Below are 22,463 nucleotides of genomic sequence, written 5' to 3'. Positions count from 1 at the left end.
TTCCAAACCTGTAAGACCTTCGTTTATCTTTTCGTTTATCACGAATTAAGATATTTTTGATGAAATCCGAGAGGTTTCTGTCCCTCTCATTGGCAGCAACGTCATTGCAACTTTCAATGCCCAGAAAGGTAGTAAAGACATCATTAAAATAGTCCATGTGACTACAGTGGTTCAGTGAAAATTCTGTCTCCAATAATAAGCCTACGTTCTGACATAGAACCAGGAAGCGCTACAGTCAACACTAAAGTCAGTAAAGTCAGTATTTTAGGGGTTTTTGTGCACAAAAAGTATTCTCGTCGCTTCATAATATTAAGGTTAAACCACTGCAGTCACATGGACAATTTGAACAATATCATTAATAACTTTCTAGGCCTTGAAAGTTGCAATGACGTTGCTGCTTATGGGTGGTTCAGAAACCTCTCGGATTTCAGCAAAAATATCTTAATTCGTGTTCCAAAGATGAACGAAGGTCTTACAGGTTTGGAACGACATGAGGGTGAGTAATCAATGACAGAATTATAATTTTGGGTGAACTAACCCTTTAAAGACAACACTCTAGATAATAAACAATTAAAAACGACCCCAAATAACAGGCCTGTTCGAATAGCGTGAAAATTTTGAAATACGGACAGCTCTACCTGTCTCTGTTTGTCCTTGTACGCGTGCAGCAACAGGCCGAGAGACGTGCGCTCATTGGCCACCTCCCGTTCCAGTCGTTCCTCCTGCTGGATCAGCGACTCCTCCAGCAAACCCAGCTCCTCCACCTGCGTCTGCTTGAAATGTTCATAGCCTGCCTGCGCGCTCCTGCGGGCCTCCTCCCCGCTCTCCTCCTCCTCTCCATCGATGCGCGCCTCCTTGGCTCTGAGCAGCTTCTCCCTGAGCTCGGTGAGCGCCCGCCTCTCCTCCTCCAGTCGTCGAGCTTCATCAGGAGTGAGCAGGACAGACGCCTCCTCGCTGCGCTCCCTCAGCTGCTCCTCCAGACGCCCCACCAGACTCAGCTGCTCCTTCTCACGCTCCTCAAGACGCCTGGAAGACATTCAGTCCGACACGCTTTCAAAAGTAGGCACTCCATATATTAAAAAAAATCCAAATTTAAATACATTTTCAAATTTATGATATCTTTATAATATAACATTTCCAATATAACTTTATAATGATTATAACTTTAACAAATAAAAGTAACGACAAATAATTAAATAGCACACACATAATTATTATTTGTATAAATAACTTAATGTAATTGAACAATTTATACTAATATTATGTGATACTAATATTACTGTGTATATACATTTTAAATATATATATTTAAATATATATATATATATATATATATATATATATATATATTTAAATGTAGTGTTATGTAAAAGTAAATATAATAGTTTGACTAGTGTATATATATATATATATATATAATTTTTTAAAATAAAAATAATTAAATAAAATGTTATTTTTAAATTACTATTATTAATTTAATATTTAATATATTATAATATTTAAATGAAATAATATATACTACAAATATTATTATTATTTAATTTTTTTAAATAAATGATTTACATTTTTAAATAAGTAAAAACAAAGCTTTTTTGCAATTTAGTTTCGGATTGCTTTCACCCTTATACTGAGACTAGTTGAATAATTAAAAAAATTTGCGTAAAAGTACAGGTAAAAGTTTTTTTTTTCACCTGCGTTCTAGCTGAAGTTTGACGGCCTGTTCCTCCCGCTCTCTTTTGAGCCGCTCCAGCTCACGGAAGAGCTCGGTTTGTTCTGCTTGCTCTCGCTGAGCCTGAGTCTTTCCTTCCTCCTCCAGATCTTCCTCCTGCATCTTCTTCTCCTCCAGCTTCTGCTTCGGTTGTAATCTCCTCTGCTTCTGCTGTTCCTGCTCCTTCTGCTCTCTGTGTCTCTCCTCCTGAACAAAACAGACATTAGCATATAAAGAAGTCTGCCTTGACATTCAAAAGATGGTTTATAAGAAAGCATTGTTTCGATTTAAACTCTTGTCTGAGGTGAATTTTGACTCTAAAAATGGCTAGGCAAAAACTTACCCAAGTACAAATTAATGTGTTTATGTGTTGCCTTGTGGGGAAATAACTGATACGATTTTATCAGCAGGAAGAACAGAAGAATTCCATCATTATGGCAATAAAATATTATTGTCTTGTTATTAACAACATATGACAACCTTAACAGCAGTCTGACCTGGAATCGCTCTTTCTCAGCGATCAAGTCCCTGAGGCGGCTCTCGATGTCCTGACTGCGTCTGCGCAGGCTCTCCTCCTGTCTGCGTATGCGCAGCTGCACCTGCTCGGACTCCTTCCTCTGAGACGCCACCTCCTGCTGCATGCGCTCAAGCTCCGCCTTCTCACACTTCTGCTTCTCCTCCATCTCTTTTATCAGCCGCCTGGACCAAAAAAAACAAAGGGAAGGATGGTGATTAGACAGGCCAGGGCCCAAAATTAACCAGTAGTGGGTGAAATTGAAAATTTACCAGTCATAAATCCATAAAACTGTATTTTGCATGATTTTTGTTAGAATTTGAAAAGTACATACCATGAGATTCCGCTATACATCACTGTAGATGTATTGATGCAGCTCGCTTTTGATAATTTGGAAACACCTTCTCATTTGTCAACATATGTTTACAGCATTTAGTTAATGTTAGTTAAAGTCCACCTGTAGTCAATAATTTTATCCCTTAAAATCACCAAAATTACATATTTAAAAGTTTTTCCTTGGAAAAAAAAAATCTTCATGCCATAAAATATCTTGAATGTAACTCTACACCCTTGCCTCATTTAGTATACGCGCTTCTATGACTATGCAAATGAGCCCCGCCTCCACTCACTCACACCGGCTCAGAGATCCAGTCATTGACGATCACACGATCATTAATCTGATTGGTTACAAGGTAGCTTGTGACGTCAGAAACACCAGCGATTTCAAACCGTGTTTTTGAGACTGTTTTTGGTTCACTGCAGTTTTAAGGAGAAAATACTCAGCAATGGTGTTGACTTATGAATTTGCGCATGGTTTGTCTTGAAGCACATTAAAAACACCATATAGAAATATAAACAACATTTAAAGCTTGATTTTCAAAACAGAGGGACTTTTATAAAAATACAATTTGTTCATGTTAGTTCACAGTACAGTAAACTAATGTTATCAGGTAAAACGTTTGATTTTAAATATATATTAGTAAATGTATAAATGAACATTAATTAAGATTAAATAAATGTCGTAGAAGTATTGCTTATTGTTAGTTCATGTTAACTAAAGTAGTTAACTAATGATAACAAAAACATTATTGTAAAGTGTTACCGATAATTTTGTGTATTTGCATAGTTAATTTGGATAAAATGCTAAATTAAACGTAAATTAGTGGGCAGGACTGCTTTATGTCAATTACGTTTCACTGAAGTGTTTTGCGTAAATATATACATATTTGATCACAAGACACACCTTTTAGTTTCCAGTTTTTCCAGTTCTTCTCTTTGCTGCCTCTCAAACTCCAGTCTGGAACATTTAAGTCATAATTAGTTTCCACCCTTAGAAAACACACACACACACACACACACACACACACACACACACACTCACACCAGCGCATGGGATGAGGGTCTGCATTATTATGAGCATCCATCAGTCACATTGCATGCGCTGCAACTATAAGCACATGCTTACAGAATACACAACTTAAAAAAAAGAGATGGAGACACACGTTCAACTAAAGTATTATGAAGATGATGATGATGTACTCCTCACAAGCATGATGAACGAGAAATGCAGAGACTGAACCCACACATAATGATGATTAATATATATATATATAAACACGACAGTTAACGTGAGAACACTAGATGTGCTTTGGTTCTACCTGAGAAAGATGGGACCCTTTTCAGTGAAGAGACTGCCATGAAGAAGTTCAGAAAAAGGAAATGTTACCAAATACTGCTGCACAAATCCTAGCTATATTAGTCTGAATTAATTTTATTTAAAGACAATTCAAAAGAAAAAATGACTCTAAATATGTAAATTAAATAAACACTTAGTTGTGTAAAAATGGAGTGGTTGGCGTTCATTCATGACATGAAGTTGGTGTAGTAGCAGGTCATCGCCCAGATTCAAGATCCGTCATGACATCACAACTGTTAAGGGTTTTACAGGCCAGTCATCATGCGTGATCGCAGATCAGAGCCTCACCAACAAAACCATCATAAAACTCATTTCTACCGCGCATCCTTCTATTAATCTGACAATGCAAAAAGAGAACATGCGTTTTCTTGTTTATTAGGGATGCATCGATATATATATATAAAAAGTTTGTAGGCGATAGTCCACAGGTTTTCTCACTAGAGCAGCCTAGTCTAACCTAAAATTATCCATGATTGAAATCGGGCATACAAATATTAAAATATTTACAGCAAAATTGATGCATATCATATGCATTTAATACTTTTGAAACCTGGCAAACTAGAAAAAAAAACATTATTTGAATTGTAAAAATTTAATTATTTTCATCCATTACTGGCCAAATTAAACCACTGGCAATAGTTTAGATTAAAATCAATCATTATGGTGCAACATCTGGAAAGATTCTCAAAAAATTGGTTTACAGCCTCTTGCAAACATAATCCTTCAGAAATCATTCTAATATGCTGATTTGCAGCTCAAGAAACATGTATTATTATTATCAGTGTTTAAAAAAAACAGTTGTGCTGCTTCATATTTTTGCGGAAACAGTGATAAATTTTTCCAGGATTCTATGATGAATAGAAAGGTTAAAAGAACAGCATTTATTTGAAATATTTATTTTTTGTTTTTACCGTCACTTTTGAGCATCCTTGCTGAATGAAAGTAATGAAAAAAACATTTAATAAATAAAAAAAATCTAACTGATACCAAACTCCATTCACAACTGAAATGTTATTGGCTGTTGGTGATCATTAATGTGTACTTGTCCAATTCATAATTTTAGAAGACTTCTAAATATGCGCATTATCCTCCATTGTTAAATACCAATATGGTCACTGATATATCGTGCATGCATCCCTAGTGTCAATTTTTGGGGAAGGGTCTCTGGTGATCTGGCAAGCGGGGTTTGGATTAGTGTGTTTGTCAGCTGTTTTAATGCACTGGGCATCAGCGGTACCAGCAATGGCGCCGGAGCGCATGAAGAGAGTGGAGGATGGAGAGAGGAGGGAAGAGGAGGCTCCTGGGAAGGAAGAGAGGGAGGAGGGCTGAGGAAGAGGAAGCTACCACTCGCTCTAACACACAGGCACACACACGCAGGCGATGGCTTACCCAGGGTTATACAGCATGACTGTGGAGAGGTTTTCACAGGATTTGGACAGATCAGACATGGATAAGCTCAGGCTGGTTAGGAGGCCGCTCTGGAGAACAGGAAGAGCATTAAAGTCACCATTGACAATCAAAATTGACAATTCTTATTTATTTTATGGAATATTGCAATTTATTATAAATCTGTGCATATTATTATTTTTTTTAATCCATGTGCCTAGTAATCTTTAATCAAAATAACTTCCCCTCCCTCTTGCATCTCATCTCTTTTCTTCTCTATTGATGCGTTTACTGGGGTGAGGGCGGGGCTACCTGTCACTCACATGAGATCCACCAATAGCAAACCACAACCATGCAATCAATTCCTCATGGACTAAATCAAGTCCCGCACTACATTTGTTTTTGTTCAAGCTGCCGTTTCACTCAGACTAGAGATGCGCGGTTGGAGATTTTAGCCGCGGACTCCGCGGATCGGGTGGATGACGTGACGAAAAAAAACATTTTAATAGCTTGTTTTCACATGACGTCACGTCACTGCGTTGCCATGGCGATACATACAGATGGAGGGCAGGAAGTGATTTTCTATATTTAGGAATCACTACAACAAACTCAAAATGCCTATGTTTTGCGTCGTTTATGGTTGCTCAAATCGATCAAACCACGAGGAGGTTTTATCGTGTGCCAAGATTTGTTGTTCATAAGGGGGGAAAATACAAGAAATTGACAGAAAAACATCGGAAAAATTCCCTTGCAAACCTATGTCTGCGGTCGGGAGGAGCCGAATGGGAAAATGCCCATGTGTGTCAGTGATCACTTCGTCAAAGCTGAGTTAATACAGCTTATGTGTCTGTTTGTGCAACGTACCAGTCTTTGAACTTTGTAAAGTCAAAGTATGTCTGTGAGACGAGGTAGTTGCTGATATCTACCGCCTCAATGGCAGGCAAATCTTTCAATTCAGTTGAAAATCGGTCCTATTCATAACGTAAGGATCACGTCCAACATATGTTTAAATTTTTTGTTTATATATTTCTCTTGTAATAGCGTCTAAAGTAGTACAGTACAGACTTTCCTCCATCTTTTCCATTGCGTTCTTCACTTCCTGCCCTCCATCTGAATTTCGCGCGTCAACACAGTCACGTGACTGCAAACAACCTATTAAATTCGGGCGGGTGGCTGGCGGTTTCTAGTCTCGCGGCTGTCATCAGCAGCGCCTTGCGGATGGCGGGCGGGTGCGGTTTTGAAAATTGGTCAAAAACGTTGGTGCGGATGGATGGCGGACGGATGATGAGTTTTGTGATGCGGTTGCGGATTAAATAATAGCCCATCCGCGCATCTCTAACTCAGACATATGTCACAATAGGAAAAAAAAAAAACTATCCTAAATTCTGTTTAATGCCGACTTCAACAAACGTGTCTAAAGCTGAAGTTTCACGTGTGAATTTCTCTCACCTTTCTCTTTTCTCGTAGTTTAGCCGCCTCTTTAGGATGATTAAATCTGAACATATTGGTTCTGCCGAGGAGAATGACAGCACCTGAGGAACACAAATGCACTTATTAAAGTGCTGTTGAAGGAAAGACACTGAAGCAAAACTTTTATAGCTTTTTTTGGGCTATTTTGCACTCTTTCAGACTAGTGGACAAAAAAACAATACACATTTAAGAGTTTATTTTATAACACTTTATCTATTCTGTAGGATTCAATTACAATATATATAGCAATATATATATATATATAAAAATTATCACTTAAACTAGTTTTATTCCTATTTATATTCTGAAGGTTATTTCAGAGGGGATTGTTCATGTATAATTCGCCTGATTTATATCACATTTTATTCCTAAAAACATGGTGAATTTTTTTTTCTGTCTGTTAACAGAATTTTCTGATTTATGGAGAGATAAAAAGAGATCTAAAATCTTCTCTGAAAAAAACTTTAATATGCCAGCAAAATTAAACATGAATTTTTAGCATAGCTTTATCCAATGTTCAGAATTCTGTTCTGAATTATGCAGGTTGGCAAAAAAATGACATTATGTTGCTTTTGCGCTGTATTGAGCAACTGAGTGTCTTGCCTTAGAAAATGAGAATCCTGATTTTATAAGATCGTGGTTTGCAATGTGAGAAAGGGTTATATTATATATGTGACCTTGGTTGAGCTGACAGTTCTCAGTGATCTGAACTCCATTGACCGAACACTGAGCGTCATTCAGAGGAATGAGAGTGACCGTTCCGTTACGATTCTCTATCAGACAGTGCTCACTCTCCAGACCCAGACCATGAAGAACTGCACACATAGAGAGAGAGAGAGAGAGAGAGAGAGAGAGAGAGAGAGAGAGAGAGAGAGAGAGAGAGAGAGAGAGAGAGAGAGAGAGAGAAACATTTACACAGGCTTTATGAATGATAATAACAAGGTTGTGCCAATCGGAAATTACATTTCAATTCAATCTAGGCAGCAAACAGGATGCAGAATTATACTTTCAATATTAAGGATGGAATTCACGTGAAATGTAAAGAAATCGAAAGTAACAAAATTGATAACATTTTATTTCAGGATAAATTACATGATATGATGCATAGGATGTTTAAATGGAAAGACAGGAAAAATTATTTTCAGTAACTGAACTGAAGGAGAGAGAGTCAATGAAAACACATAAGACTGCAAACTCACTGATGTCCTGTTCATTAGTGGCATCATCACGGCCAACATATGTCCTTCCCTCCTGTAAACAATCACAAGCCAATCACATTCACTCAATACAGATGCAGTGGCAGGGGAAAATTAGAGCTGACTGCACAAACTCTAATGTTCATTACCTTTAAATGATAGAGAATGATGCCGGTGCTGAGAAGATCATCATCAATCCCGATAAGATGAGGAAGCTCTGAGTCCAGGATCACTCCGATGCCCTCCTTCCTCAGAGCAAGAGTTTCTTCCTGTTCAACACACACATCATAAACACTCAACGTCTGGCTCAGTGGACGAGGAGACGAACATTAGCGCTGGGGTGACAGCTGTGTGATCACTGCGACAAACCTTCAGGATGTTCTGGGTTTCATTCCATTTGTTCGTCCATTCCTTGGTCAGCTCCAACACCTGCGACAGAAAAACATGATCAAGACTGTGTGCGTTTCATATCCTGTCAAAGCCTACCTTTGATTTCATCACAAGGTATACTGGGCCTATTATAGTTCATTTGATAGAGTATACACAGCGTTTATTACAGGGCTTGACAGTGTCTTAAAAAAGGCTTTTTTTATTTTTTATTTAAGGTCATTAAAGGTCTTAAGTTTCTTAAATGGTGTGACAAAACTATTAGCATTTTAAGAAGTCTTACATTTTGTCTAGGACAGCAGGATATGCGATATGGCTTAATGTGATAATTAAACTTTAAAAGATAATGATTTCATTAAATAAATGTGAGTGCTGCACGTTCAAAGTGAAAACACATCACTGTTGCACATTCTACAGGCTCGTGGTTTCAGAGCAGTTCACAATCAATGAATACTGCACATTTCTGCCAACAGGGGGCAGATTTACTATACAGGGAATGTTGCTGGTGTTGATGGTCAGTTTTGTGTGTAAATGTATGTTTTTGACCAGCATTTTCCACTTCTGATGTCATTTCTAGAGGGAAATGACTACGGTAGTAATTAAATATTCGCTTAGTTATCACCAAAGCTCGCTCTATTTTGCTGTAGATCATTAAACCGTTACGCTGCCTCAGAAGTCTGTCCAAAAACAGTTTTGTGATGAACCTTCATGCAAAAGCAATGCCTAGAAAAGAACTGCTGATAGTCAGCTGCCTAATTTTTTGGATGTAGCCATTATCTCCCTCATATGTTTCAATGAGCAACTGGATGTAGTAAAGATTTCAAAATAAGAGTCCCAGTGTGTTTCAGGTTTATTTATTATTAAAAGTCCCACATTATGCACAACCTATTTTTTTCTGATTATAATTGGTATTTCAGTTACAAAATAAACTGTATCTGGAAATTAATTTGATGTTTAGAAAATACAGTTTATGATAATTAGAAAAATGACTGTAACCAAACAGGTAATGGACCTCATAGAGTCTATGGGTTTTTTGAATGGGTTTCTGCTAAATCGCCTGAAATAAGGTCTGTGGTTAACAAAGCCTCTAAATATTTTCACGTTTTGATCTATGACATAAAACACACCGGTTATAACCTGCTTGTGGTTTTTTAAACTTTATTGTGTCTGCTTGTGGTTTTTTAAACTTTATATAGGCTTCAAAATGTATAAATTTTGGATTAACTTGTAAAGATTATCTTGATAGACAAAACGTGTAAGGGTCACAACTCTTTGTTGAACACAGATCTTATTTTTTGCGATTTTCCAAAAGTCTATGGGGAAAATGCATAGCTTTTCTATCGAGGGAACCCATGCGCCGCTAACTTCCGAGTTGTCCTACAAAGGGACGTCATAACTTCGGCACTCTATGAGCAACTGGATTTAGTAAAGATTTCAAAATAAGAGTCCCAGTGTATTTCAGGTTTATTTATTATTAAAAGTCCCACATTATGCACAAAATATTTTTTTCTGGTTATTATTGGTATTTCAGTTACAAAATAAACTGTATCTGGAAATTAATTTGATGTTTAGAAAATAAATAATTTATGATAATTTGAAAAATGACTGTAACCAAACAGGTAATGGACCTCATTGACTTCCATATTATGGGGAAAAAAACTATGTAACCACAAACTATGAAACCTAGTTTTTATTCAAATAAATGTAATAATTTTTCTTGTAAATATCTCGTCTTATCCTTTTGTTAAGGAAAAAACAATTATCTGATCAATTTTAAGTGCACCCCTTAAGTTAAAAATTTTCAAATTAGGTGCATATGTTCTGCTTGTTAAAAAGTAAGCATCAAGCCCTGTATTAGCGAAGGTTTAACCTAATGTCCAGCACATTATGGATTTGAGCTTATGACCACGAGTAAATTTAGAAAGCGATTGTCAGGTGATTATGAAAGTGTGTATGTTACCCTGGCTTCATTATGATGCAGTTCCTCCTCCATACTCAACGCTGTGGGGGAATCGAGCAGCGCTATCTGAAAATGACACAATATAATAGCAAATGAAAACAATTATTAAAAAGAAATTAAGATTATTAGGCAGTTCCAATATAAAGTTCATTAAAAGGCTCATAATCATTTAGGGTAAATAACAACTGTCTAATTCATGTTCTGACCTGAGTTCCCTGCACGAGCAGCGCTTTCAGCCGAACGATCTCTGCCCGGAGTTCACGGATAAGTCTAACGTTGGAATCTTCATTAATCGTGGGTTTGTTGATGATGTTTTTGGCACGGTTAGCATAGCGCAACGTGCTCAGTGTCTCACCATAGTTGACGTCTGCAGGCGATATCGCTGGACAAAAATATTTGTAAATATGGGAAGATCTCACACTAGGGATATGCCTCGGAAATACTCTTTGTATTCAAGTTATTATGCATTGTATGTATTTTTATGCTGTTGTTTTTTTAAGCTTGGTACTTTTTGGTTCAAAAGTTTGGGGTTAGTGGGATTTTTTGTAAGAAATGTATACATTTTTTGCATTAAATTTACCAAAAGAGACAGTGAAGATATTTATAATGTTACAAAAAAAACTTACATTCAAAAAATCAGAGAATCTTGAAAAAATGTATAACATATCCACATAATATGAAGCATTACAACTTGTTTTTCAACATTGAAAATAATAAGTATTTTTTCTTGAGCATCAAATCATCATTAGAATTATTTATGAAGGATCACGTGACACTGAGACTGGTGTAATGATGCTGATATTCAGCTTTGATCACAGGAATAAATTTAAAAACAAGAAATAAAAACATTTTTACAATATATTCAAATAGAAAAGTCATTTTGAATTTTAATAATATTTCACAATTTTACTGTTTTTGATCAAATAAATGCAGCCTTGATGAGCAAAAGAGACGTAGCAACTTCAAACGTTTGAACAGCAGTGTTTATCGCATTTGCATTGACTCTAAAAAGGCCAATTTTTTACATAAGATCGAGTGTCACATGATTGCTCACTCACTAGCGATCATGATGGTTTTTGAGTTTCCTCCCAGACTGTCCTTCAGGAGCCACGTGAGCACCGAGTCTCTGTAAGGAACAAACACCTGCTTCTTCTTCAAATGACTGTTCCCTCCTTCCTGAGACAGATCAGCTACAAAGACAGAAGGAGCCATCAGAATACCAATCAAAAGAGACTATATTTGTGGCATTTGCACCAGAAGAGCGATGGGGCACAACAGTTCCTCTCACCCAAGGCTGAGATGACATTTCCCAGAGTGACCAGTGATTTGTTGATGTTGCCGCCCTCTTTGAGCCGGACACCAGTGGCCCCGGTGGCGTCGGCCCTCTCGCTTCCTGCCAGATCCACCAGATGAATCTTACTGACCGTCTCACTCGGCATCTCAGCATCAAACTTAGCCTGAGAAGAAGGGAATAATGACCAAATGTATGATATTACTGCTTTAAAGGCATTTACTGGTATCTTGTTTCTTTAGCTGGATGTTTCAGCTCATGCAAAATGGCAGAAATCCATGTGTCCATGTGTGATGCGTTATAGTCACCTGTGTGAAGTTGATGGTGAAGATGGCGTGCGAGCGGCTACTGGTGTCGTTCATGCCGGTGCTGGCTGTGGTGCGGTTGATGTTTCCCGCCTCCATCAGCTCCTCCACATCACTGTAGTTCTGCACCAGGTGCTTTGACAGATCTGAAACCAGTGAGGAAGAACTGTCAGAACTCACAGGGGCTAGAAATCCACACACCTTCAAATGCATTATTTTATATTTACTTAAAATTGCAACCCTTAATGTTTACTTGATATTGCAGCATTTACTCAGTATTGCAATATTTGCATAATGTTGACATGATATTAGAATATTTATTCAATGTTTATGTAATGTTTAAATAATACTGCAATATGTATTCAGTACTTACCTAATGTTTAGTCAATATTGCAATATTCACTCAATGTTAACTTAATATTGTAATATTTACTCAATGTTTACTTGATATTGCAAAATGTAATAAATATTTACTCAACATTTGCATAGTTTACATGATGTTGCAATATTTACTGACTATTTAATATGCAATATTTATGCAACATTTACATCACATTTTAATATTTATTCAATGTTGACTTGATATTGCAAAATTTTATAAATATTTATCACCATTTACATGATAATGCAATATTTACTTAATACTGCAATATTTACATAATGTTTACATACTGCAATATTTTTATGCAACTATTTAATATGCAATATTTACATAATATTTCAATATTTACTCAATATTTACTCAATGTTTACTTAATACTGCAAAATGTAAAAAATATTTACTTAATATAATATTTACTCAATGTTTACTTAATACTGCAAAATTTAAGAAATATTTACTCAATATTTACATGATAATGCAACATTTACTTAGTTTATGCAGTTTACATAATACTGCAATATTCACTCAGTGTTTACTTAATATTGCAATATTTACGTTCACATGATACTGAAATATTTACTTAAAATTTACTTAATTTTCTTAAAATTCTCTCAAAATTACAATATATACTCATGTAATATATATATTGCAATATTTTCTCAATATTTTATATTTACTTAATATGTTCTTAAAATTCACTTACAATTACAATTTATACTCATGTAATTTATATTGCGATATTTATACTCAATATTTATTTAATATAAACTAGTACTTAAACTAGTATGTTTACTTAAACATTACTAGAAGGCTACACGGCTGTTTTGGTTAATGAGTTATAATGTTTCATTTTTGTTTCATTATAGGAGTGTTATCTAAAACATATTCATTTTTGCTGTGACATTGAAATCAGTATGCAAATCAAAAAAACTTCATTAGTATTTGTATTGACAACTGAAATTTTACTACTGTGACTATTTGTATGATTTATGCATTGATTTGGTTAAGGTTTGAAGTCATGGTCTTACCTTCTACATAGGGTCCCTCTTTAGGATGCTCTCTAACTCTGAGGTTATACGTCTTAGCCATCTTTCTCCTTAACAAGTCCCGCACCCGTTCGTTGTAAATCTCCAAATAGCTTCCAGCATAACCAAAATGTAAGAGTAAGAACAGGTTTTCTGTACGCAAACAGCAACTGGTCTTCACTTTAAATACGTAAACATGAAGTGTATCAGACAGAGCAACACTGGCTAAAACAATGAATGCATGAGTTTGGGACAGGGCACTGCTTGAAAACAGTCATATTTATGCACTTCTGTTTGCTACCCTTAAAGGTGCACTTCACCTTTAAATAGGACCTATTATGCTTTCTTACATTTTCAGCTTTCCTTAGAGTGTAATGTTGCTGTTTGAGCATGGAAAAGGTCTGTAAAGTTACAAAGCATAAAGTCACTCCAAAGGGAGTTATTCTCTATATCAGTGCGCACTGTTCCTGAACTCCCTGAAACCCCTTCATTGTAGTCGTGAGTTTTCTTCTGGGAACGAACACGTCACAATATTCCTCATTAAAATAATTCCCACCAAAGGTATATGCAAATAAAGGGACTTGGTTGAGTTAGTTAGTAGTGTGTTGAAACTCGCAGTTTTGGTAAGGAGTTACATTTCACAAAAATGCTTGAAGTGGTTGACCAATCACAACACACTGAGCCAGCCAACCAATCAGAGCACAGTGTGCTTTTCAGAATGAGGAGCTTCATAGAGACAGGAACTAAACAGAGCGTTACTGACAGACTGGGAAGAGAGGTGCTGCAACAATGTCAAATATATGAAAAATAATGTGTTTTTTGTACATTCAAGCATGAAAACCTGTTCTAGTGGACATCACACACTAAATCAAGGCTTTGTAAAAGGGCATAATAGGACCTCTTTAATCTGTGTCTGTAAGAGTGGCAGTTTAACTATCATGTTTTAGCTATCACACAGCGCAGGATTTTAACACGTAACTCAACTTACCTGACTTCTGTACGGAAAGAAGCTTCATCTCTCCGAGTCATTCCTGAAATCCGGCTGAATAATCCTTCACAGATCCGTGGGATCAGCCCGACGTCACCCTACGGCACAGCAAGTCATGATTCAGAGCCAATATAACACATTCTACAAGCAGCCGAGAGTGATAAATCAACGGCCTGAGAGATTTACTAAAGCATGCTTGAAATGAAAAAACCTAAAAAGAAAAGAGCTGAAAGCTTACAGGCATGCCCATCATGGTGTGCGACTTCCCCGATCCAGTCTGGCCATAAGCAAAGATGCAGGCGTTATATCCTTCAAATGCTGCCTTCAACACATCAGTGCCTAGATCCTTAAACACCTGAAAACACACATATATCATGCCTGTGACATTACAGTATTTTATGTGCAACAATGCCAAGGTAAAGCGAGAAATCTAACCATAAAGTCAAGCTATGTTCTCAACTGTGCCGTTAAAGGGGTCACATGCACTTTTACAAGTTGATTGTACTGAAATGTGTGTACAGTGCCTGTACACTGAAGTGTGTGTTGGCAGTGCCTGTACACAACCATCATAACATGATAAAAATCCATCCAGTGTTTTTGTTTTAATCTCCTTATATGTTTCCCCCGCCTAAAATTGAGCCGTTCGATCTTGTGACGTCACTAGATCGGACGCCCCTCCCAAGATTGATAATTGACAGCAGTGTTTCAACACAGACCCGCCCTGAGCGGGCTGTCATCGTAGCCCGCCATTGTTGATACGTTGGAGCAGAATGGCGTCTAAGCGATTGTGGTGTTCTGTTCTTGGCTGTAATAAGGAACACAGCAGTCATTTTGGTGTTCCTAAATTCGAACCGCTGAAGATGCAGTGGCTGAGTTTTATATTATAATATAATGAGTAATATTCCCAACGATCAACGTAAATGCTTTTATGTTTGCGCTAATCATTTCTCACCAGACTGCTTTATAAACAAGGGTCAGTGTAAATCTGGTTTTGCAAAGAAGCTGCACCTGAAAACAGAATCGGTACCTACTATTCCTGTTCCTGCTGCACACCCAAGAAGATGTGAGTGTAACGTTTTATTAACCTTTAAATATTAATCTTTGCAAATCGCTTGCATGCTTCACGATGAATGCAGCTAATGTTTACACTCAGGCTATATTACGGCATGTTTTCTATGTAACGTTACGACGTTCGCAATGTAATTCATAATCCCACGTTTATAATGAACAATGCGTTATGGTTAATGTGTTATTAAAAACTGTGTACGCAGGTGTACATTACGTGACATTATGTTAACCAACCATTCAGAAACGTCCTGTTCGAGCCTTACTTGTCGAGCTTCTTCGGGGAGTCATCTTGTTCCGGGTCCGACTCCGGTTCAAATTGATACGGTTGCACAGATGTTTCCTCAGAGACTCCCGCTGCCATTCTTGTTCCAAAATATACCCTCAACTGTTGTCAAGGCAACACTCCACGTGCGGTTGTGTCAAAACACCCCACAGAACAGAGGGGCGGAGTGAGCAAAGCTCATTATCATTTAAAGGCATATGCACTGAAACGGCGTGCTGAAAACAGAGCTGTTTTTGACCAGGTAAAATTTGCGTTTTCTTCTAATACTAATGAGAATTTTTAATTAGACCTTAAATCATATTAACTTGTACAAAAATGGCATTATAAGACCCCTTTAATAATAGCAGGGCATTTACAATTCCTTTACGATCAGGATTTGTTTTAATCTGCATCTGGGAAACCAGCCTTGAAAACCAATATTATAGTTTTTACTGTACAACACAACACCCAAGATTGTTGTCACATTCAGCACAGAGTTACAAACCTTTCTGAACAAACGCTAAGAGGATTAGTTCCTAATCAGATCTGATTCTTTAATAATGCAGAAACAGGGTAGAACAAAGTCCTTCAAAAAGTTATGCTATCTTTTGACTGGTGCTGGAGTTTTTAAATAAAACATCTATTGTGGAATTGATACCAATAATGCTTCAACAAAAAATGCTCCAATTAGAGCTGGGCGAATTATAGAACATTCACAACATATTTGAAGGAATTTGCATTGTGATTATGAGATTTATTTGGCCATCATGTAATTAAACTAGTTCTGTAGTTCTGATTTATGAATCAGTTCAAACTGTGTTTTGCAGCCAATTCACCACTCTGATTCAACTCTATTCATTTTGTATTGTCAGTAAAAGACAAAAGTAAAAAAGAAAGCAATGTCCAGCTCATGCTCTGACAGTAATTTTTAAAAGATCAAACATTTATATCAATCATTTATATGCGGTTATGTTTTTCCTTGTGTTCATATAGTGAAAACAGTGTGGAAAACATGGATTTTTAACTTATTTTACTTCTTACATTCAGTTTTTTTGGTTGAAATTGTTTCTTTTTAATTAATTAATTAGTCTGTTCATATTTCCACTGACCTTCTCCTGTGAGACAAAGCTGCCGTTTTTACCGTCCGACGAGTCATAAGAGAAATCATATGTGAAGGTCTTTGCTCTCTCTCTCACAGAGTCTCCAGTCACTCCATCTGGTATCTGACGTAAAAACAACAACACAATAATAAGCATAAAAATTATACTTTCTGTGAAACTCAATCATTTAGAGTCACTTAATACAACATACTTTTAAGTTGGTGATGGTGGTCTTGTTGCCTTCCATTTCGATGATGCATTTGGCAGACAGGTCTTTCTCCCTGGGCAGAAAATCAATAACACATAAATAAAACATATTTATGCACTCAATTTATTATAGACACAGTGTAAATCTGCACGGTGTAAAAAATGCATTTACTCTCGAAGGAGACGGTTTAATTTAGACCAATCCACAGATCAAACCAGGGATCTATTGTCAACTTGAAGTTTAGGATGGAAAACAGAATATATAGGGTTCTATAGAATTATAGAGGGTTATATATATATATAGATAGTTATATATATAATATATATAGGGTTCTATAAATATTCTATAGAATATAGAGTCCACTAGATTTTTTGCTGGTTGAAAATGTTTTTCATTGCAAATTGTATTGGGTTTTTTTGGGGGGGGTTTTTTGTGTTTTTTTTTACAAAGAAAGTATCCTTGGGTAAAACCTTTGGACACTACTGTATAACATCTGAATGAAATACAGGAACAAAATATTAAATAAAATGAAACATATGTTTTTCTATAATACAGGAGGCCAGACGCAGAACCTCTGGCTTACGTTGGCAATACTTTAATCATTAAATTGCTGTAAGTGTAATTAAAGGCAATTTAAATATTATAATTATTATTAATAATAACAACAGTAATATATTAATATTATACAACTATATAATTATAAAAACAACAGTCTCAAGACAAATTAAACTGAGACACCTCAAATAGTCTAAAAAGAGATCTGAGTCCACTTTCAAGGCCAGGGACAGTATAAAATCAAAGAGAAAAGGGGCATTTTTCATTCGGTTCACTTTAGTTGATCTTATTAATTTGATTCTTTTAAATAGATTAGTGAAATCACACCTAGCAACCAGATTTGGTTTAGCATCAAACCTCAAACTTCACCTCAACCAGAAATTAGACTGCTAAATAAAATAACCAATATTTATAAATATTTTACAATTTATTATTGAGATACTTAACCCCCTCTGGTGTTCGCGATTTTTATTTTATTTTAATGAAATGATTGTACCATATTTAGTTTGATAATATTTTTTATTTCATATTTTGTATTTTTAGAACTAAATTTTATTCATGCAATAGTTTACTGCAGATTATTTATTGCTGAAGTGAAAAAAGTTTTTAAAAAAGTGAACTTCAAAAACAGATGTAGCCTAATTTTTTTTACATTAATTCTAATGAAAAATTCACAAAAATACCATTTTCAATTTTTATATGTTATATATTTTCCAATACACTCATTCAATTCCAATGCGAATTATGTTTTGACCGTGAACAATAAAAGTGTGACTATTTTTTTCAGGACCATTTAACCTTTTCCAATCATGTCAATGATGTTTTTTTTGTTTTTTTTCGACACAGCAAGCGCTAAAACCTTTACCAAGTTTTTGTTATTATATTATTTGTATATAATATATATAGTATTTATATACTATAGTATTTGTTTATTATATTTTCATAATGTACTGTCAAATCGATTAATCGTGTCTAATCGCATCTAACATAAAAATGTATAAATATATAAAATGTGTCTGTTTGTGTGTATATATATATATATATATATATATATATATATATATATATATATATATATATACACATACACATATATACACAAACTTTTATGTTAGATGCGATTAATCGATTTGAGAGCACTATAATTGCCAAAAAATAAACAAAACAACAATTAAAAAAAACTATTAAAAAAACTGAGTCATTTTAATCCGGTTCACTGTTTGATCTCTTTGGTTCTTTTAATTACACAAATCACACCTATCAGCCTAATAAGACAACATTATGGACATGCTGACTCTGAACGTGCCTATGACGCACACAGATGAGGTCAGAGACACGGCGCAGCGGGAACCGTCAACCCAGAAGACAGTCAGGTTCGTATCTGGCCTGCATCATGTACACTTCCCAATACATTGTTTTTATTGCCTTGCTCTACCTCGAGTTTCTTATCCTTTCTTTTTTTTTTGTGATATATGTATCCCCTTTGTTAAAAAAAAAGTACACTTACCAATGGACAAAAATAATCATAATAATAATTTTTAATTTTTATAAATAAATAAATAATTTTCAAAAATAAATTTGAAATAAATAATTGAACGGAATATTAATAAATAAATTATATTATAAATCCTAATTATAATAATAAATACAGCTCACTAATTTTTAGGTGGGTTTAATATCTGTGCTTTACTACTGTCATTCATTTCACTCTGCAGCTGTTGCGACATTCACTCGGACATTAGTTTATTAGTGTGTTTGACACCCACTCACCGTCTGTTCATGGGCCGGACCCGCACTGCCACCCGAACCGATGCCATGACACATCCCTGAGGATCAGAACCACCACACACACACACACACTCACTTCAGTCACTTCTCATGGTTGACTGACACACACTACTGTAACCGGCTCCGGGTGATGGGACTCTATCCGCGTAAAAACAGATCAGTCTGTCCGTGAGAGGAGCCGATAACAATCGTCTAGTATTCACTCAACTGTCATCATGTTAAAAAACGTATTTGACCAAGACGCTGTTGTTTGGTTCGTATTGTTTTCCCGGAGTGATTCACAACGTCCTGCTCTTTGCTGGCTGTAGGGCGGCATACAAAACATATATCAGACGCAATACTGCCACCTGCCGGCCTGGAGTTGTCATGGCTTATGCCGGGAACAAGAACATATGGGCCGCATCCGAAAACCTCGGCTGCTGACTTGTTTCCTCGCTACCTTATCCTTAGGCCTTATCAGGTTGTGACTTTGTTTGCGGATGAATGTACCTAAACTGATTTTTCAGTATTTTTCGCTTGTAATGACAAAAAATGTAATAACTACAATAGTTATTTCTCGCTAGTAATGACATCAGAAGTGGAAAATGTTGATCAAAAATGTACATTTACACAAATTGACCACCAACCACAGCTTTCAGACGCCATCTTTATTTGTTTTTTAGGTCCACTGAAACCATAGGACTGAAACGAGTAGCCAACAGGATTGTGGGATATCAAAAGCAGCAAAGGATCCTTCAAAAATCAACCAGGTGCCGGTATCTTCAGGAGACAGAAAGTGAAGGCAACATTGGATTGGGACATGCCTTGATGCTCTCCAAAGGCATAATTTTTAGGTTTCAGCCATGGTGTGATGATAAATCAATCAATGTACTAGAACAAAAAAACCTAGTATAATAATAATAATAATAATAATAATTCAAAAAATGCATACAAATAGGCTACAAATAATAATACAAATATGAGGCTATCAGCACATGACCATTACAAATATATATTTTTATTATTAGAATAACACATTGGCTACATATTAGTACAGAATATATAAAGACAATAAACATAAATGGAAAAACTATAATAATAAAATAAAATAAACAAAACATAATAAATTACCATAATATATTACCAAAAAAAGTGCTGTAGACATGCACATGTGAGATTTGTCACTGAATTGCCAGATGGTGAAAAAAAAATTGCTCCTGATTTCTTTATTTATTTTATATTTCTTTGTTTAGTGCAACAAACAAAAACAAAAAAACATTTTATTAGCCAAATGTTCCTAGTCCTGTACAGAAATGAATACGTAACAGTGGGGATGTGGATTTGTTTTATTAATTTATTTATATTTCATGATGATGAAGATCTGGTTTTGTCTATATGGTCATATGCTATTTTAATCTTCCCTATAATTTATTCTACTTTAGTCTTTACAGGTTAGCATTTAATCCAATAATAACAGTGTGTTGACTAGTTAGGTCGTGGACCTTCATGTAATTAGACCAATAACAACCTCAACCTGATTTATCTAATCTATGATTTATGCCAAGTCAGGTCACATCTTAGTTAATGTTGAACTTATTTTATACCATTATACCTTCACTGAACCCGAGGCTGAAAACCTTGATTCTATTCTATTCTATTCTATTCTATTCTATTCTATTCTATTCTATTCTATTCTATTCTATTCTATTCTATTCTATTCTATTCTATAACCTCTGTTAAGATCAAACAGACAGGTTGTCTCTTTACTCAAACTTTATTCATTGAGGGCACAATGTTAGGCATTAAATTATAGCACCTTATAATGAATAAGATATTTGACACATTTTGGACACACAATCTCTAATGAATTAAATATGTATTTACCAATGTTGTTATTATTAACTAATACTATTAAAATTAGTTTTCCTTATTGAAACAAAGCTGCAATAAAATGTCAAAAGCACACAACAAAATTATTAAAACTTAAACTAAAGATTAAAAATAAAAGCTAATTCAAAATATTAATGAATACTACAATAGTATTATATATAATATAATGCTATAATATGAATAATACTAAAATAACACTGGTTTTTAATCTGTCAAGATGTATCAATAAGGACAGACAAAAAAGAATGACATTATTAAATGTTTTTATTATCTAAATTGCAGATGAAACATTAACTTTACAAATTAATTCTTTAGTTATGGATCTCTCTAGACGTTACATTCAGAAGAAAAAATAATTTGTGAAATTGTAGTGACACATATTGTTGCTTCTTCCCACTGACCATCCACAGGAATGATGCTTCCTCTCGGATGCCATCCTGAATCCATTCATGCTGTCCCGGGGCTTAAACTAAAACAACATGATGATAATATCAGCTCTATTAGTTGTTATTTTTCTTCAGCAGCGCTGACAGAGCCGACAGACACTCTTAACATCAGCTCATACACACATGAACTGACTTTACAGAGTTATAAGGCAATTCCATTATGAGCCATTAGAGCTGAAGTGCTCAGAGTCCTGCACAACTGTTCTTGCTTCAGTTCTTTAAAGTGCCCATTCGCTGATCCTGGATTTTTTTCCCACAGTTCATAGCCAGTGTTGCTACAGCGTAAGAGGAGAGGATGACAATGGTGGAGCCCACGAAATGTGAGGAGGCCCCGCGAACCGGGACCTTTAGGGCTCTCCGTGGTACGGATCCTTCTGCGCGGGGTAACGTATGCGACACAGACTCCATGATTCCCGTCAGTTCACCTATAGCTCTTCCTTCAGGAGAGTTCAAGGTACGGAAGTTGAAGTAGCTTCACAGGCTTGAATTGAGGTATAATATCAGTCAAGTTTCAGGCTCCACTGAGACACACGTCATTTCATGAGGTCTGTGTCCCTCCGATCCGTTCCTTCCTTTATAATCCTCGCCCCATCCCGCCCTCATGACACGCACCAAATCCCTAAATTAGTCTGTGTGCGTCAATGGGATGTGGCACAGATAGCCCAACAGAGGTCAGCTAAACCGGGATAGCACAGTCAGACACGTCTGAGTTTAATTCTTTTAAGGGAGGCTCTGTAATACAGAGAAGGGATTTGAGCGACGGGAAGTCTCACACTAACACTATTAAGAGGCTTTCGCACCGGGCCATTTTCCTGGTTGCATTCGCACTGCCAGTAGTAACCTGGTCAATAGTGATGTC

General features: G+C 35.9%; 1 protein-coding gene across 2 annotated transcripts in view; it reads right to left on the bottom strand.

Moving 5' to 3' along the window:
* Nucleotides 1–19,619, bottom strand: part of kif16ba (kinesin family member 16Ba) — a 33,377-nt gene extending 13,758 nt beyond the window's left edge. The window contains exons 1-21 of one of the 2 annotated variants that reach the window (XM_077246074.1): nt 19,272–19,619; nt 16,950–17,019; nt 16,748–16,861; nt 14,547–14,663; nt 14,309–14,406; nt 13,324–13,433; nt 11,917–12,059; nt 11,606–11,774; nt 11,376–11,507; nt 10,524–10,699; nt 10,318–10,383; nt 8,340–8,399; nt 8,120–8,239; nt 7,974–8,025; nt 7,452–7,589; nt 6,754–6,836; nt 5,308–5,396; nt 3,466–3,519; nt 2,206–2,407; nt 1,692–1,915; nt 639–1,026 (exon numbers count right to left, since the gene is read on the bottom strand). In XM_077246074.1, coding sequence (XP_077102189.1) covers nt 639–1,026; nt 1,692–1,915; nt 2,206–2,407; nt 3,466–3,519; nt 5,308–5,396; nt 6,754–6,836; nt 7,452–7,589; nt 7,974–8,025; nt 8,120–8,239; nt 8,340–8,399; nt 10,318–10,383; nt 10,524–10,699; nt 11,376–11,507; nt 11,606–11,774; nt 11,917–12,059; nt 13,324–13,433; nt 14,309–14,406; nt 14,547–14,663; nt 16,748–16,861; nt 16,950–17,019; nt 19,272–19,318 — 2,652 coding nt within the window. In that variant the 5' untranslated portion in view covers nt 19,319–19,619. The remainder of the gene's footprint in view (nt 1–638; nt 1,027–1,691; nt 1,916–2,205; nt 2,408–3,465; nt 3,520–5,307; nt 5,397–6,753; nt 6,837–7,451; nt 7,590–7,973; nt 8,026–8,119; nt 8,240–8,339; nt 8,400–10,317; nt 10,384–10,523; nt 10,700–11,375; nt 11,508–11,605; nt 11,775–11,916; nt 12,060–13,323; nt 13,434–14,308; nt 14,407–14,546; nt 14,664–16,747; nt 16,862–16,949; nt 17,020–19,271) is intronic. The other variant, XM_077246075.1, reaches the window with a different exon arrangement.
* Between the last annotated feature and the right edge of the window lie 2,844 nt (nt 19,620–22,463).

The sequence above is a fragment of the Siphateles boraxobius genome, unplaced genomic scaffold (genome assembly GCF_051911475.1).
Source record: "Siphateles boraxobius isolate OS27281-9 unplaced genomic scaffold, OSU_SipBor_1 29, whole genome shotgun sequence".
Classification (NCBI taxonomy): Eukaryota; Metazoa; Chordata; class Actinopteri; order Cypriniformes; family Leuciscidae; genus Siphateles; species Siphateles boraxobius.
This window is presented reverse-complemented; position numbering and strand designations above follow the sequence as displayed.